A 17321-nucleotide genomic window follows, 5' to 3' on the forward strand; every position below is an offset into this window, starting at 1 on the left:
AAAGTAACTAGGATACCAGGTAAACATCAAATGTAGCATCTGTCTAAACAACACGCTATCTAAATAACATTCTTAGAGTTTGTGGTCAAGCATAAACAAATCTAAATAATAAAACCCATGTGAACGAGTTAGTAACATATCTGCGTAGTGTAACTTGCATCTTTCAAAAAAGGTGACAAGAAGGGTTTAAAACTGCCTGAACTCCAATCTTCACATCGCTGCCTTCAGTACCGTGTTTGTCCAAATCTCCCTGTCAGTCGTAGAGAATGTCACCCCCCCCCCCCCCCCAGCCTGCCCCCCCCCGTGATGACCTAGCGCCCACACGAGCAGAGGAGCTATTAACCTTTCCACTTTGACCTCTTGATATGTTAACAGTGGACGACCTCTGCTGGTGCAGGTGCTACGTCAAATCCGCCCCATTACACCCCCACAACGCAGGAGCCCACCTAGACTTCTGCTCACAAGCTGGTAAGACACAGAATTATGTAGCACCTTTCATCCCCGCCCTTCCCATGACATCACCTGGCTGACACCGACAGTGGTGGAAAGTAACTAAGTACATTTACTGTGTGTGTAAAGTGCTCAAGTACTGTACTTTTTACTTTACTTGAGCATTTTTTAATACTTCTACTCCACTACGTCTCAGAAGCAACTTGTACTCCACTACAATTCTTTGACCGCTTTAGTTACTAAATTAGTCTACTAGTTACTTCACAGATTTAGATTACTAATACCTAATATTATCATTAATTGATCAATTGTGATATATTATTAATTGTTAAGCTACCCAGCATCACATAAATTCATTAAAATCAGACTACCTTTACCATCTGCAACATTTAAGTGATGAACGCATTGATAATATGCAATACAATTTTTTTTGTACTTTTACTCAAGTAACAATTTGAATGCAGGACTTTTTCTTGTATTTCTACATTGTTGTATTGCTGCTTTTACTTGGGTAAACGAATCAGAGTACTTCTTCAACCATTGAGCGTCGATGATACAGCACGCTTGATGCGGGCCAGAGAGAGGGTTCAAATAGGATGTCACTGAATTATCCATTTATAGTTCAGAGAATTCATAAATAAATAAAACACATATTTGTGCAGCGAACGTGGTTACACAGTCAAATCCTCACTTAATTGAACCCTGAGAATTGTACTGTATGTTACATATTCAAGTAGCCTACAACTTAATCAAATGTTTGTTAATCTGATAATCTCACTGCGTTCACCATCTTGTAGCACTACCATCTTGCATGTCATGTCCTCTGATATATAGGCTTATAATACATACAGTTTTATCAGCTCACGGATTATACTCAGGTGAAATACTGGACATTTATCAAAGATATTAGCCTGCACACTGCAGACAAAGGATCATTTGAGCGTATCTTTTAATGATTGCATGCTAAACTGTAGGCTACGTAGAGCTCCTATTGATCGATTGAAGCACTTTATTTAGAAAGACATGGAAACAGTACAGGGAAGTACAATTCACAATCATAGGTCCTCTAAACTGGATCGCTCATAAAAGCACAATGGCTTATTTAAAATGAGATCCCCACGCACTCAAATCATGATGACATTTAAGTCAACAACACTATATAGGTGCACAGAAGGACTGACCCGGTATACGCCTCAGTACTGTAAGATATCTATACACAGTAAAAATGAATAGTGTTCATTGATCCACTTAACTCTGAGAGTGTATAAATGTAACCAAATGTACCTGTAATTTGTACACTGTCAGAGTTAAATGTTAATGAAGTCCATGATCAAGTCCATGATCATAACACCAGAGGCAGCTCCACTGATCATGTTCAACCCAGATTTGGCTCAACTAAGGGTATGAACTCGTTCTCATGCTATTCAGCAAAAATGTGGAATGCCCTACCAAAAGGAGTAAAGGAGTGTAAAACCCTACTCACTTTCAAAACTGCCCTAAAGATACACCTTCAGGAGGCTGCAATTCGAAAATGGCCCCTGTCTAAGTCTTAACCTACCCCCCCCTACCCCCCCCCCCCCCTCCTTCATTTTCCTCTTTTGTATATATTTATATATTTTTTCTCTCGTCATACCAGTAACCTGAAAGCTGATTGTATGACATTCTGTATAGTAGTGTGTATATCTGCCTGCCTCTTATATTTCATCATGATTTGTGTGCATGGGGTTCTCATCTTAAACAAGCGTTATGCTTAATGAGGGTTTCCAGTTTAGTAGACCTTGTATTGTGAATTTGTACTTCCATGTACTGTTATGTACTGTCATGTACTATTCTCATGTCTTTCTAAATAAACTACATCAATCAATCAATCAATCAATCAATCAATCAATCAATCAAACACTCGGGATTTGACAGTGTAGGATCTACTTAATGCCATGTAAATTCAGGAGGTCCTATTTGACTCCTGCTGCCACCCCTGTTGAGGTCTGTTAGCCTTTATTATAACAGGACAGCATAATGAGTTTCTAAATACACACCAAGGAGGAGGAAAGGAGATGGGTATGAGAACAGGGGGAGGATAAGGAGATGGGTATTCTCCTCTTGGTCAATCAACCAATGTTCTCTCTCTCTCTCTCTCCCTCTCTCCTCCTGTCCTCCCATTGTTCTCTCTCTCTCACTGTCCTCTTTTATCGTTCTCTCTGTCTCTCTCCTTCTCTAGCCATCTCTCTCTCCTTCTCTCCCCCTGTCCTCTCTTATCGTTCTGTCTCCATCCCCCTCTTCCTCTTCCCCTCTGTCCCCCTCTTCCATTCCTCTCTTAAACCCTCATTACATCCACCCGGCCCGAGGGTGGATGGTCCCCCTCCCTCAATCTCACACACACACACACACACACACACACACACACACACACACACACACACACACACACACACACACACACACACACACACACACACACACACACACACACACACACACACACACACACACACACACACACACACACACACACACATACACACACACAGGGGGAGGGGGGGGGGGGGGTCCCCACTGTCAGGGAAATTAGAGGGCCCTAAAACTTAATGTCCCCTTATGCAATGTGCATTGCAGTCAGTGGGAGACACGGCGGGCAGAGGAGGTGAAGTTGGTGTTCTGCTGTGTTAACTTTTATATCAATGTCTCTATGGGGACAAAATGTGCAGGTGGAGGAGGGTGAGATAATCTGTGGGTGTGTGTGTGTGTGTGTGTGTGTGTGTGTGTGTGTGTGTGTGTGTGTGTGTGTGTGTGTGTGTGTGTGTACATATATCGGAGGAAAATGGCAGTGAACATATGGAATATATATATATACATATATATACAGGCATAAACCTTGTATCTCCATATTTCAACTTCTTACCCCGGATTTGAACCTGGTTTCCTGCGCAAGTGCTGACATTTTTACCATTGAGCTAATAAAGCCGGCCTGCTTGCTCAGGGGATTAATTTCATCTTGACCATCAGGTCAAAATTTGTGTCAGATCCTGTGTCTAAGTGAGACAGGACCTTTGACACAATCTAAAATGTAGATTGTGTCAAAGGTCATGTCGCAATAGAAGAGCAGGGAAACAAATTACAACCACCCCAATTGTATAAGTTATATTGTGTAAACTATCTCTCTCTCTATCATACAGATTGGACAAAATTACATTTTATTCATAAAAAAAAAGGTTACATAGTGCTGCTTTAATGCCCTATACTACTACATATTCCTATGAAAGTGGTGAAGTGTGTCTGTTAGTTTTAAAATATTTAACCAATGGAAAAATATTAACAAGAGCTTGTGACTAAATAATAACTACATTGGATCCACTGGAACACAGGTTCTTTTTTCCATTTTCTGAAGAAAAGAAACATACAAGGTTTCCACACGATGTGTATATAGTATATATACTTTATAATACTGCAGTGCGTGTCTGTGGATTGGATGTGAAGGATGGAGGTAGAGCTGTGATGGGTGGGGAGGACACATGTCAGTGTGTGTTTGTGCTGATGGGGGGTGGGGGGAGGGGGAAGCGACGTGGATATCAGGAAAGTAGAAGTCTCAGAAAACAAATTAAGTCGAGAGTCTGAGAGTGTAAAACACACTCTAAGGGTTAAATGAGCACTCACTATGTGGAGGAGGACACGTGGGGGTGTGAAGTGAAGGAATACAGTATGTGTGCGTGTGCGTGTGTGCGTGTGCGTGTGCGTGTGCGTGTGCGTGTGCGTGTGCGTGTGCGTGTGCGTGTGTGTGTGTGTGTGTGTGTGCGTCTTTGAGAGGAGATGGGTTGGGGGCGTTGTCTGACAAAATGACTAGTTGGTAAGGAGAGGCTGTCTTGAGGATGGGATCGAAAATAGAAAAATTGGGGATCTATAAGCTTACAATGCATTGAATCGTGACACGTTGTGAGTTTGTAAATCTGCTATTTTTGCTTCTTCTCCCCCCCCCTATTTTTTTTTACACGATTTTTGACAATTTGTACATACCCAAAATAGGAATGTCAGGTTGAAAGTTTTTAAAGTGTCAGAAAAAGTGTGTACAGCTGCATTGCTGTGCACTGTATATTTTATTGTTTATGTTTAAAGGAGTATTTCACCCCAAAAAATACTTAATTTCTATCAATTACACACCCCATGGAGCCTTGAATTCATGGAGATTTTTTTTGTTTTTGTCGCATTCCTATGCCAATAATTTGATGACCGAGTCTCCTACTGAGTCTCCTATTGACCGATGACCCGGTCATCAAATGATTGGCTCAGGAATGCGACAACAACAAGAAAATCTCCATGAATTCAAGGCTTCATGGGGTGTGTAATTTATAGAAAATTTGATTTTTTGGGGGGTGAACTACTCCTTTAATATTGTTTGTTTGTTTTTTTAAATTGTTTAGGATCATTTGACACTAAAATCAATTGCATTATTGTTGTCTACATGTTTTTGTGTCAAAATTATAAAAAGTGAATTAACACTGCAGTGCGACATGCAATCTTTATTCTGTATATTACAAAGAATACTAAACGTAGCAATGCATAATATGCATTGCCACGTTTAGTATACTTTGTAATTATAAATAAATATAATATAATAAAGTATGTCATACTTTATGTCGCACTGCAGTTGTTGTCCCAAATGCACCGCTCTATGACACAAAAACAACTGCATATCCATTGTCGACCCATTTTTCACATTCCACATTTCTCCTGACGGTGTGATGTTCTGTCTGCTCCACAGTCAGGATCGGGAAGCTGAAGAGAAGAAAACCAGAGGAAGCCCAGGTTGGTACAGAACACAACCCGCTTATCTTCAATATTTAACCAGCTTTACAGCAGGAGGCTGACAGCTGGATATCTTTTGAGCACCTGACGTTTTTCCTTACACTCCCAGATTGACACGTTGTCGCTGTTGGGCAGAAACCATGTATGTCCAAAACTGTTATTTTTCAGGAAATGGGAAAAACAAGAACCTGTATTCCAATGGATCCAATGTAGTTATTATTTAGTCATAAGCTCTTGTTAATATTTTTCATTGGTTAAATCCCATATCAAAATTGGCTCCCTTAAAAAAAAAGTAGGACCGGCCGGCCGGCGGGTGGACGGCCGGACCACGTCGTCACGCTCATGTCACCATGACTCAGCCATAACCATATAAGGAGTTCCCAATACAGCTACGCCCAAATATGGAGTGTGTTGTCTAACCTCAATGTGTCGTCATGGCATCAGGCGCAAACATATCAGCTCCATATATGGGCACAAAAGGGGGCATGCCCATATACTGATGTGATGACATCAGGGATCTCCATATATGGGCATATCAGTCGGATCAGCGGTGTGACTTAGGTGTGAGGGCAGTGGACTTAACCACTTTCACTTTCAAAATGTTTCAAAAATAGTGAAAATAGCTGATCTACAAGCTCTCAACGCGACGCAGCACACATGATGCGTGCTTGTAGATCTTCAATTTTGTTCTACTCTTGCACGACGAAGTATTCATTTACTTATAAAACATAAAACGTTGAAACATGGAGATGTAAGGTTTCTGCCTGAAGGCGACGACATGTGAGATAGAGCAGGTGGATTTCCGCCTGGAGATTTGTGGTTAGGAGGGCCGATAGGCCTTCATCTGTTTCGAATTCCTGTCATCGTCTGCTGCTGTTGTTCGTTTCACATCAAGATCACTGTCACATGTGTGTATCCATGTGAAATGGCTTCTGTTCTCTGTCACTGGTTTACAGCTATGAAAACACTGCAGACATCTGGCCAAAGGCTAAGGGAGACATGTGGACGTATCCACTGAGATTGTAAACTTGTGTGTCTTGTGTGTGTGTGTGTGTGTGTGTGTGTGTGTGTGTGTGTGTGTGTGTGTGTGTGTGTGTGTGTGTGTGTGTGTGTGTGTGTGTGTGTGTGTGTGTGTGTGTGTGTGTGTGTGTGTGTGGTAGGAGGGATCAGCAGAATTGGTACCATTGGAGGATGAGTGGAACGAAAGGAGAAGGATACAGATGGCCTCTATATTGGGGGGATTCAAAGGTAAGAATGTGTGTGTGTGTGTGTGTGTGTGTGTGTGTGTGTGTGTGTGTGTGTGTGTGTGTGTGTCACGGTGCGTGTGTGCGTGCATGCTTACTTACTATATATATATATATATTGAGAGAGAGAGAGAGAGAGAGAGAGAGAGAGAGAGAGGGAGAGAGAGAGATACACCCACACACCTGTATATTGGCTTACAATTAGGAAAAGATTCAGGTTTTGTTTAGGTTTAGACTTGACTGATACTTGGTTGCGCACCGGTGTCACGCACCGAAAAATAGCAGTGTGTGAGTAAGAGTTAGACATAGAGGTACCCGTGTGTATGATCTTGTTCACTGGGGGGTGCATAATGTGACTGAGTGGCACTTGAAAAACCACTGAACTTTTCAGCCCCGATTACAACCCTAGCAGGACGCCTTGAAGGTTTGGTTAGATCCACAGAAGAAAGAACGTAAACGTGTGAGCAAGAAAGAGACACTTGGAAGCAGAGCCAGCGAAGGGGGGAGGGTGGTTGAATCTAAAATGGATCACACGGTCACACATGATGTCACACGAGGTCACAGTGTTTTGACGTTGTGCTGAAACTGTGTCATCAGGTGCGGTGTTGGTGAGCAGTACATCTAAGGAGTGTCGGGACAGTGATGTGGATCTGGACGTGGATGGAGATGACACTCTGGAGTACGGCAAAGCACAGTATCCTTTGAACACACCATTGTATGAGGTTTATTGTACACACATTCTGAACATGTATTGCTATTAAAGACAAGCTATGCCTTGTAGGTAATGCAATTTTGCCATCAGTAAGGAATAAGAGTCATATTTTTCATTCCTTATATACCACTTGGTTTGTCCAATGGATTCTACCCCTATTTCTTAGTTTAGTTTATGATTTACCCACAATGATATACAGGTATAGGCTACAGTTAAGAGTATTACAAATGTGAAGGAGAGGTAAGAAACACAAGTGAACTTACTGTATATGAAGAGCTCCCTTAAAAAAAAGAAATAAAATCACTGTTTAAAATATGAAAAATGGTAAACTATTGAGGTCCTTATCTGCGTTGAAAACAATATTGCCCATTTCGGTTCGTGTCTGTCAATGATACCCAACTTTAACCTTTTAAACCAGTGAGATTTAATGTGTTGTGGATTGAGAATAAGCGTAATAAACCCCTTCAATCTTACACCTACAGCACTGGTAGAATGATATACACTATATGTATTTCTGTATTTCTGCTCCACAATGTTCTGCTTCCTTAGCGTGATGTTCAGATACACAGAGACAGATGTCATCCCCTGTTCAGGAGAAGGCTCCAAGGACACAGCAGTGAAGTAGGTTTCACTCTTTGTGACATGGTTGCTCATATATTTTCATACAGGTTAATGCAGTTACAACCTTGTAGTATATATTCTGTTATTATGTTATTGTTTTGCCTTTCTTGTTTAGTTTTTAAATGTGTGTTTTATTATGATTTGCAGCTGCAGTAGTTTGCCTGATTCCAGAGTGAGCATAGAATATCCCAAATGGACAAATGATGGTGAGTTCGGCACATACCCAATGAAATGTACTTCTACAGTATAAACTGAATACTGAACTAATTATTAATCAATAAAAAATAAAAGCAGTGGCTTCTAGGAATTATTTATGTCTAATAGAGTACAGAAGTGTTGACGTCACTCGTTCATCCCCTGGGTCGTAAAGTAATTTAGCTATGGAGAATGACATTGGGTCATCATATAAGAATTGTGGTCCAAAAATAAACAAACTGTCTCGGCGATATTGCAGGCTCTGTATCGTTTATGATAGTCAGTCACTCATATTTGATACAGTCTGTTTCTGGCGAAAATGTAACTAATTCGGCGGAAGTAACATTAGCGTTTTCTCACCGTCAGTTGATGCTTCATATCCATATGAGTCAAACCGCCGGGATCATTTGTTTATTTTTGGAGCACAGTTCTTATTTGACGCGATATTAAGGATGTTTATGGGAATTCAGAATGGGGGTGGAAAACCGCGACCCACGTAGGATGCATAAATTACGACAGACTTCGGTGCTCTATAGTAAGTGTGATGATGGCTACTAGTGCAAATTATTGTTTTCACATAATTATTTTATTTTTCTACAGGAAGTCCATCTACCAGCACTGGAGAGAGTACTAAAGTAGACGGTAGCACCAGTGGTTTACCCATCACCTGTAAAAACACTGACATCGCCCCGTAAGTTAAATGTGTCCCTTTAAAAACCCATAAGACAATACTACGAAAATAGACAAGTTAAGATGTAGCAACTTTGTTATCATAATTTTGGGAGAAAATATTGCCGACCCTCGCTATACTTTTGAATTGTGCTTTGGCTTACCACAATGGACGTCACACTTTCTATGTGTAAAGTTATCAACCTCCTCCTTGCTAGCACAGAATACAATACTCCCAGAGCAGAATACAATACTATATCAATGTGATGATATCATCAATCAAGGTGATAGAGGCCGACGCATGGACTGTACACACATTTCATCATAGTTAATGCATTGTATCCCTGTCTGCCTTGCCGTGTGCATTTACTGTACTGTATGTGTTGGTGCATAGCGTATATATACTAAGTGTCTGCATGTGCGCCTATATCTGGGAGGACCGTGACACCTGCCTACCCCCCACCCCTCTCTCTGCCCTCCCTCCCTCCTCTGGCTATGATAAATGAGACAGCGAATGTCGGCAATGTGATTGCTGCTAAATTTCACGCTCAGTATCCATGTTGGCCGGCGAATAATTTAATCTGTCTTCGATTTATAAATGACTCTCCAGTGTCTGCCTAACTCATGCGCTCCCCCCCATCTCCCCTCATGTTTCTATCTGTGTGTGTCTGTGTGTGTGTGTGTGTGTGTGTGTGTGTGTGTGTGTGTGTGTGTGTGCGTGTGCGTGTGCGTGTGCGTGTGTGTGTGTGTGTCCATGTCCGTGTGCAACTGTGTCTATGTATGTGTATGCATGTGTGTGTAGGGTCTCAGAGGATTCTGCGCTGACAACTCTGGATGCTCTTAAAGCTCGGATACGGGATCTGGAGAAACAGCTGTCTAAAGGAGACAGATTTAAATGCCTGATCTGCATGGTAAGATCATGGTAGACACAGATCTAGAACTATTGATAGAGCAGTGTTTCCCAAGCACTGGGCCGGGACCCATTTTTGGGTTGCGTAGTAAAAACATTTTCTTTTCTTTACTAAAAAATATTTTAAAATATTTTCTTTTTAAACAGAAATGTAAAAAAAAAATCAAGAGAATTTAGTACATAAAAAAATAAATCCATAAATAAAAAATTAAAGAAGTAGTGATTTTTTTTTTACTAATTTGGGTCCTCTTTTGGGTCTTGAGCGAGAGAGTTTGGGAACCACTGCGAAAGAGCCTCAGCACAGAGGTTGAACTGAAGACAGCATCAGAGATAATGGAGGCTGTTTTTCTGAGCATTTGCATGTTGAGTGGTTACCACTGGTTACAAGGGACATCACACCATGTAGGAAAAGTGACAACAATGGGAACGATTGTTAAACTGTCTCTTGATTTCTAATCTTGTCATCATGTTTTAGGATAATATAACATCGTATCTACCACCACATAGGAGTTAAGTGCCTTCTAATTGTTTAGATTAGGTGATAAGATTCTGTATGTGTTATTCCAGGGCAGGGACTGTGTGTTATAGTCTCATCTGTGATACTTTCCATTGTTCCTGGTTTCCTGTTAAAGGCCTGGATTTACCCTAATATATACTTCATCGTATGACAGTGATGAAAATAACAGATGAACAACTAAGACAGTTGAAAATAAGATTTTTCAATAGATAAAAGAGCAAGCCAACCCCCATCAATCACAATGAATAACTAAATGCACATGTATGCTGAACACGTACCTGGTGTTGCAAGTTATTGTGAAGGTTGAGTCACCACTTGTTATTATGAGTAATGCTGCTTGTTATGAGTAAAGGTCGCCATCTAGTGGCTGTTCTCGTTTCTTCCATGCAATGGTAGGTGTGAGTGCGAGGTCTATTTGCATAATGCTCCTTCACCCATCTCTCTCTCGCTCTCTCTCTGAACACAAGAGCTTTGTTATAAGGCTCATGAGGTACATAAATCACACATTGAATGTTGAGTGAGAAGAAGTAAAGTGTGATGATGACAAAGATCTTTGTTTTCAGCTTTATGTGTAAGGTTTTTAAAAAGTAAAAAAAAGTATCTTTCTCTCTGTCTTTCTATCTGTGTATGACTGACTGTCTCTTTTCTCTTTCTCTGTGTAGGATACGTACACAACCCCTCTCACCTCCATCCAGTGCTGGCATGTCCATTGTGAGGAATGTTGGCTACGAACACTGGTAAAACTCTACTTATAGAGTAAAATACTCGTATATACTCAAAATATTCATCACCATCTTAAAATAAATATCATAGAAAATAAACAATGTCACTGAGACCAGTACAGGCTGATTAAGTTTCTTTCTATCCTGCCTTCTTTCCTCCAGGGAGCAAAGAAGTTGTGCCCTCAGTGCAACACCATCACTTCACCTGGAGACCTGAGGCGGGTCTACCTGTGACAAACCACTCAGAATGGTCAATGGTCTGTTTTTTAATCCTATCAGGGGAGGACTTGAGGGCAGCTGGCCTGTCAGATGTAATCCCACCCTCTATCTCCTTGCACCTTCCTGAGCCCTGTGTGATCAATAAACTGCCCCCCTCCCCATGGGAGGGACTCACAACAGGTGTCATCTCTCCACATAACTTTTGACATTGACATCCAAAATGGAGCCAGCCCTATGTGATATCAAACATCCTTAATATACAAACATACGACATCCCACGCCTTGCCACTATAGTACGGAATGGTACACAAAATGGTCTCCTAAGTTGCCGTGGTCACTCGACTTCTCCGTTTAAATTAAGAGACTACTTAAGAGACTACTTTCCCAACACACCTGCTAGGTGCGTTGGGAAATACGCTCTGAGAGCGCTGGAGCACATGCCAGGTCGGAGCGTCGCAGATTGTCAGAGTGTATTTCCGAACTCAGCCCATGTCTCCTAAACCCACGTGACACAGATACAGGAAATCAATCGAAGTTGGCGAGTCTTGGTTTCCCGATGTCTTTGGCAGTATTCTTGTACGTGTCATTAACTAAACTACAACTGGAGCTCAGGCACTGAAGACATTATGACAAATGCTTTGGATAACTTTTTTTGTAATACTTTTGTCTGTTTTATTAAGAAAATAAAATAGCTTAATCACATGCAGAGCACATGTACATAGTTTTGTGTATGTTCGGAATGGTGTGTGTGTGTGTGTGTGTGTGTGTGTGTGTGTGTGTGTGTGTGTGTGTGTGTGTGTGTGTGTGTGTGTGTGTGTGTGTGTGTGTGTGTGTGGTGTGTGTGTGTGTGTGTGTGTGTGTGTGTGTGTGTGTGTGTGTATATGATGTGGATTAGTCATCTGGCTGTATTTACTGTACAGAATTTTGTCTTTGCATAGAACATTTATTTGGTTAGTTCCTGTAGTTTGGAAACATAATGGTAGTTACTACATGAAATTAATAATTTAGTCTTTATCATTGTTGTGTTTCTTTGTACAGGATCATTAAATCTAATTTTATCAATGTTACTACAATAAAACGTGTTTAAAAAGCTTTGTTGTCTCTACATGGACTGCACATTGTTTATTATGTCATCATCATGAAAAACATTCATACTATAGTAAGTCATCAATAAAAATCATACACCATTCTATATCAGTAATGCCATGCTATGCAAGTTAACAAAATAAACTAAAATCATTTCATATGGACTATTTTGTGAACATGAGCCCCATTGATTTCCACAAATTAAAGTTAAATATTTCAAATAATATATACAACTTGCTTGAGAGCTGACTATGTAAAGGGCACACAAGAAGTATTGTGTGTGCCCAGTGGGTAAAGAGATATCTGTTGAAAAGACAGTCTTTTCAACGTCGATACGACGTCGTCGCAAAACGCTGATAGGATGGATTACTGACAATGAATTACTAAATGGTAGAATCCCCCCCACCCCCACTAAATTCAATAAATCTAAGATATGATTGCTATTAACTACCTGCTGTGACATCATCAGCAGAGATTCTAAGGCAGTTCTACTCTGTAACAGTAAATTGGTTTCAGGGGAAACCAGCAAAATTAGGAATAATATAATAAAAGACTGTCTTGCTAATAAAGCGTCATGTCTCTAATGTTTTACAATATGTTTGATATTAACTTTATATTATTTAATAAATTATGCATTTCATGCTCTATATATTGTCCAGCAACCTTTATGATAAAGGCGAAAAAAGATAGTAGACCCGGGGGAACCAGATTGCTCAGACGCCAAAGTTCCTGTGCTGGGATTCGATCCCATGATCTAGTGGTCCTAAGTCAAGAGCTCTTCCGACTGAGCTAAAGATGGGGAACATTGTAGTAGCTGGTACAAGACGATCTCACACTTTCAACTCCCACCCTCGCCAGGGTCAAAAACTTTATATTTGAAATCCGAACGTTTATGTAGATGAATGAACGGGTCAAAAATTGAGAAAGTGCAAACACCAGGTTGAAGTTCATCCATGACGGTCATGACAGATCCAGACTGCACTAGCGATTTGTTTACATTCGACCGCATGGCTCATTTGCATAAGACGTTACCATATTGATTTTATCCCACTGTTGAGGGTTATATTTTATATATTTTGTTTAAGACTTACAGTAGGCTGCCTTGCCCCACTGGAATACAGTGACTGATATGAATTAATAATATACTGGACCATACATAAAATGAAGAATACCTTGTGATGTCAGTGACATTTTATTACAAATGAAAATGAAAATAAGATACAGTGCAGTAAGTATAAGTATTTTGAACCCACGGAACCCTACCGTTCCTGTTCCATACCTGCCAACACTCCTGAATTGTCTCCTGAAAATCTCCTATTTTGTGGAAATTCAACTTTTCAATGTTTTCAGGATCACATTTTTATTGAGGCATTTGATTTATCATTTATTTGTGTTTTTTTTTTTTTTTTCATTATTGTTTCCTATCATCAGATATGAGTGTTTTTTTTACAATGAAAATTACAGAATGCGCAAATGTCAAATGGTGTAACCACATAAAAATGAGATATATTGACTATTTAATCCACTTAAAGTGAATGGAAAAAAAATCCAATCAAAATTTTATTAGCGTCATCTCTAGATGTATTTTTTGGCAGTTTTTGTTACATTGAGTATTTTGGACTCACGTTGTTGCCACACCTGCTGGCTGAAAGGAACCAGGGCATTTTAAACTGCACTTCTGAAAAGATTTATGCCATATTGGACGGACGCCCTTTTTACCCCAACCACCAATTATTTTTTGCTAAAAACAGACGATCTACCAGCTCACAACTTGTTGCGGTTGAGCTGCGTTGTGAGCTGGTAGATCGGCTATTTTTGGCAAACATTACCCCCCAGAATAGGGATGCTGGAGTTCAAGAGGTTAACACCACGTTCACCCCGGCACCCCAATTTTGGTCTTGAAATGTGAAAATGTTCAAAACATGTCAAAAGAATTTAAACATTTGAAGTATTTCCCCCCAAAATTAAAACTAAAAATGAAACTTAAAAAAATTGTGGAAATGGCAGATCTGCCAGATTGCCATGCAACACATTGTGAGCATGTAGATCTTCTAGTTTCGCTATGTTTGAAATAGGGTTTAAGTGGTTAAGAAGTGGGTCACTGCAGGATTAGCATGGCCCATCTCAGGCCGCTTGGAGCCTATGTATTCTAAATCCTGCTATTCTGAGTTTTTTTTACAGCCTTGTATGCAGCAGGGCCACTGGCCTGGTGAAGCTTCAGAACTCCAAAGTAGGGGAATCTCACTGAAGGGGAAGAGAGGAGGAAGAAATGCAATGAAAAAATGTAAAGCAAAAACCATGACGTGTGTTAGGGCAGCCATAGCTGAATGGGTAGAGATACTGCCTGTTTGATTCCTGGCCCTGGCTGTACGTGTTGAGGTGTCCATGCATGAGCAAGACTCTCAACCCCTCACTGCTCCCTCCGAGGGCTCAATATGTCCACCTGAGCAGCCATCGGCTGTGTGAAGCTGAAACTGAATTTCCCCTGTGGGATTAATGAGGTCTACATTATTATTATCATGACGGATGTACAACTGTATGTTTTCTCTGTATTTTTCTGTCTTCTTTTAAAATGCTGACCCTGGGAGCTGAGCTCCAAAATTTCCTATGCACTTGTGCAAATGGCAAATAAAGTCTATTCTATGACAAGAGAGTGATATATTACAGACAGTGAGTGTCTGTAAGGCGAATCAGTGTGTGTGTGTGTGTGTGTGTGTGTGTGTGTGTGTGTGTCGCTCCCCCCCACACACACACACACACACGGACACGCACGCGCACGCACACGCACACGCACACGCACACGCACACGCACACGCACAGTCACTAACTACACTGGCTACATGAACTATGATGTGTGTGGTCCTGTGTTTCATCTAATGCTAGAAGTGTGGCTTTATTATAAGATCCGTCTGGTGTCCCTGTTAGGCTTGGGCAAGAACTACTGTCAAAAGTGTCAAACCGGAAGTACAGGCAGTACAGTTCTGGTAAGCTGGACCACATGTAGGCTAAGCCTGTACTTCCTGTAGTTCACATATTCAGCATTATTTTCCAGGCTTTATCACCTCATGAGAAGGAGATAAAATACGAGGTTATAGTCCCAGTCGAGAGAGAGAGAGAGAGAGAGAGAGAAAGAGAGAGAGAGGGAGGGGGGGGGGCAGACAGCCAGCCAGGACATAAACAACAACAACAGATAAGCTGACAGAGAGAGAAAGAGAAAGCATGGTTAATATACAACAGTGCATGACGAGTCATCCCATGATCCCAGGCATGCTGTGGTGTCGTGACAGTCTCAAGGGGCAACCTGTTGGGAATCTGGATCATGGAAAGAAAGTTTGGATGGCACAAATAAAAAAGCCAGGATGCACGTATGTGATCGCTCAATGAGCCTGCAGGATGCACACATGTGATTGGTCAATGAGTCTGAAGGGAGGAGATGGTAATTTAGATTGACAGTGAGCTGTCTGTTGAGTGAATCAGTGTGCGTGTGTGTGTGTGTGTATCGCACACACACACACACACACACACACACACACACACACACACACACACACACACACACACACACACACACACACACACACACACACACGGTCCATTAAGAGTCCTGACTAAAGACTAATCTGCTATTTAATCTATCTGACATCCTAGCATAAACACAGTACAGACACTAGGAGCAAAGGTAAGAGAAATTCTTCTTTGATTATCTAATTCTGGATCTGTATTGTAATGATAGCACTGTGAATAATACAGACATTATTTGCATAATTTAGATTTCTTTGGCACAAAGAACAGTGGCTGAACCATGTATTGCAATCACAGTAAAACCATAATGTAAACCTCAAATTTGAGTCATCACCATGCAATAGAGTGTAGCAAACGTTTTGAAGAACTTTGATTGAGTTGAAACATTTTATACTTGTATAATTACAAGAGAGGTAGAAATATGCTATGATGATTAAATGCTTGTCAGCTGACAAAAATATGTTGTGATGTTAAATGATTTTTGCTGGATTAAATATCAAACAGGTAAAATACTATGCATACAGTGAAGGTGTTGACAGATTGAAGTGTGCATCAGAGTTCTGATGTAATCATGTTAATGGGGATTCTAATTGAATTGACTCCAGCAGTGCACCGGATAAATAAATGTACTCCTCTTAGTGAGGTAGATGGGTCCTCCAACCTGGACTATAGGGCGACCCAGATGCAATGAATCCTCCTAAAATGACTGACAATCACTGCATTAAAAGGCATTTTCAAACAGAAAGCTTATTGCCATAGACAATGGAAGAGGTTTTCATATTTCAATTACTGGAAAAGGACAACAGTATTTCTGCACCATTAGGCTACTTAATAAATTGTGAATGCCAACCAATTTAAAATGAGTTGTCGAAATTATATTAAAATCACAGGAAACATTTCTGGCAACTGGAGGACTGTAAAGGCTGCATTTAACCCTTCCATGTGCAGTAAAACTTTATCCCAGGCGGTGGCATGGTGCTACATGGTTAAGAGTGGTTAATACCCTGGATCAAAGGATTAGAATCAGCTCCTTAGCCCTAGAACAGCTAGCTGTCTAGCTAGTTAGCATCTCAATGCTTGGGCCTCATTGAAACCCCTAGCATTGCATTACTTTTGAGAGCAGTGGGCAGCCACTGAACAGCGCCACTTAGCCTCCCAAATCTCTCCATGGACCCCACCACTATGCCTAATCTGGGCATGGTGGAACTTTGAAGGTTACAACGAATCCCATTTGCACGCAAGTGACTTGTCTGAACTGGGAGGCCCCTGATTGTTAGATTTCTAGCTTCTTGTGGAATCATGTTTAAGTGTCCTTGAGCAATGCACTATAACTTTTCTCCTCCGGATGGCTGTATGATACTTCAACTCTGACAAGCACTTTTAGCAATAGAGCAAGCATTAGCCAACAAGCTCTTTAAAATGTAGTTAGCAGCACAAAGCAACAAGCATTTTAAAAGTATAAAGCACTTTAGGATTTTGAAATATGGTGTATGTGTACGTGTGTGTGTGTGTGTGTGTGTGTGTGTGTGTGTGTGTGTGTGTGTGTGTGTGTGTGTGTGTGTGTGTGAGTGTGAGTGTGAGTGTGAGTGAGAGAGGGTAAATTTAACACACATTCAAAAGCACATTTGATTAATTTTTTTGGAATGCTGACCATATT

General features: G+C 40.8%; 1 protein-coding gene across 1 annotated transcript in view; it reads left to right on the forward strand.

Moving 5' to 3' along the window:
* rnf220b (ring finger protein 220b) overlaps positions 1-11071 on the forward strand; it is a gene marked incomplete at both ends in the record, with an annotated part of 34191 nt that extends 23120 nt beyond the window's left edge. Inside the window, 10 exons of the mRNA XM_080430216.1 lie at positions 376-468; positions 5204-5247; positions 6408-6495; positions 7089-7185; positions 7765-7824; positions 7972-8030; positions 8620-8710; positions 9491-9599; positions 10778-10852; positions 11000-11071. Of these exons, the coding sequence (XP_080286342.1) occupies positions 376-468; positions 5204-5247; positions 6408-6495; positions 7089-7185; positions 7765-7824; positions 7972-8030; positions 8620-8710; positions 9491-9599; positions 10778-10852; positions 11000-11071 (788 nt within the window). The remainder of the gene's footprint in view (positions 1-375; positions 469-5203; positions 5248-6407; positions 6496-7088; positions 7186-7764; positions 7825-7971; positions 8031-8619; positions 8711-9490; positions 9600-10777; positions 10853-10999) is intronic.
* Between the last annotated feature and the right edge of the window lie 6250 nt (positions 11072-17321).

The sequence above is a fragment of the Gymnoscopelus braueri genome (genome assembly GCF_963280865.1).
Source record: "Gymnoscopelus braueri genome assembly, chromosome: 6".
NCBI lineage: Eukaryota > Metazoa > Chordata > Actinopteri > Myctophiformes > Myctophidae > Gymnoscopelus > Gymnoscopelus braueri.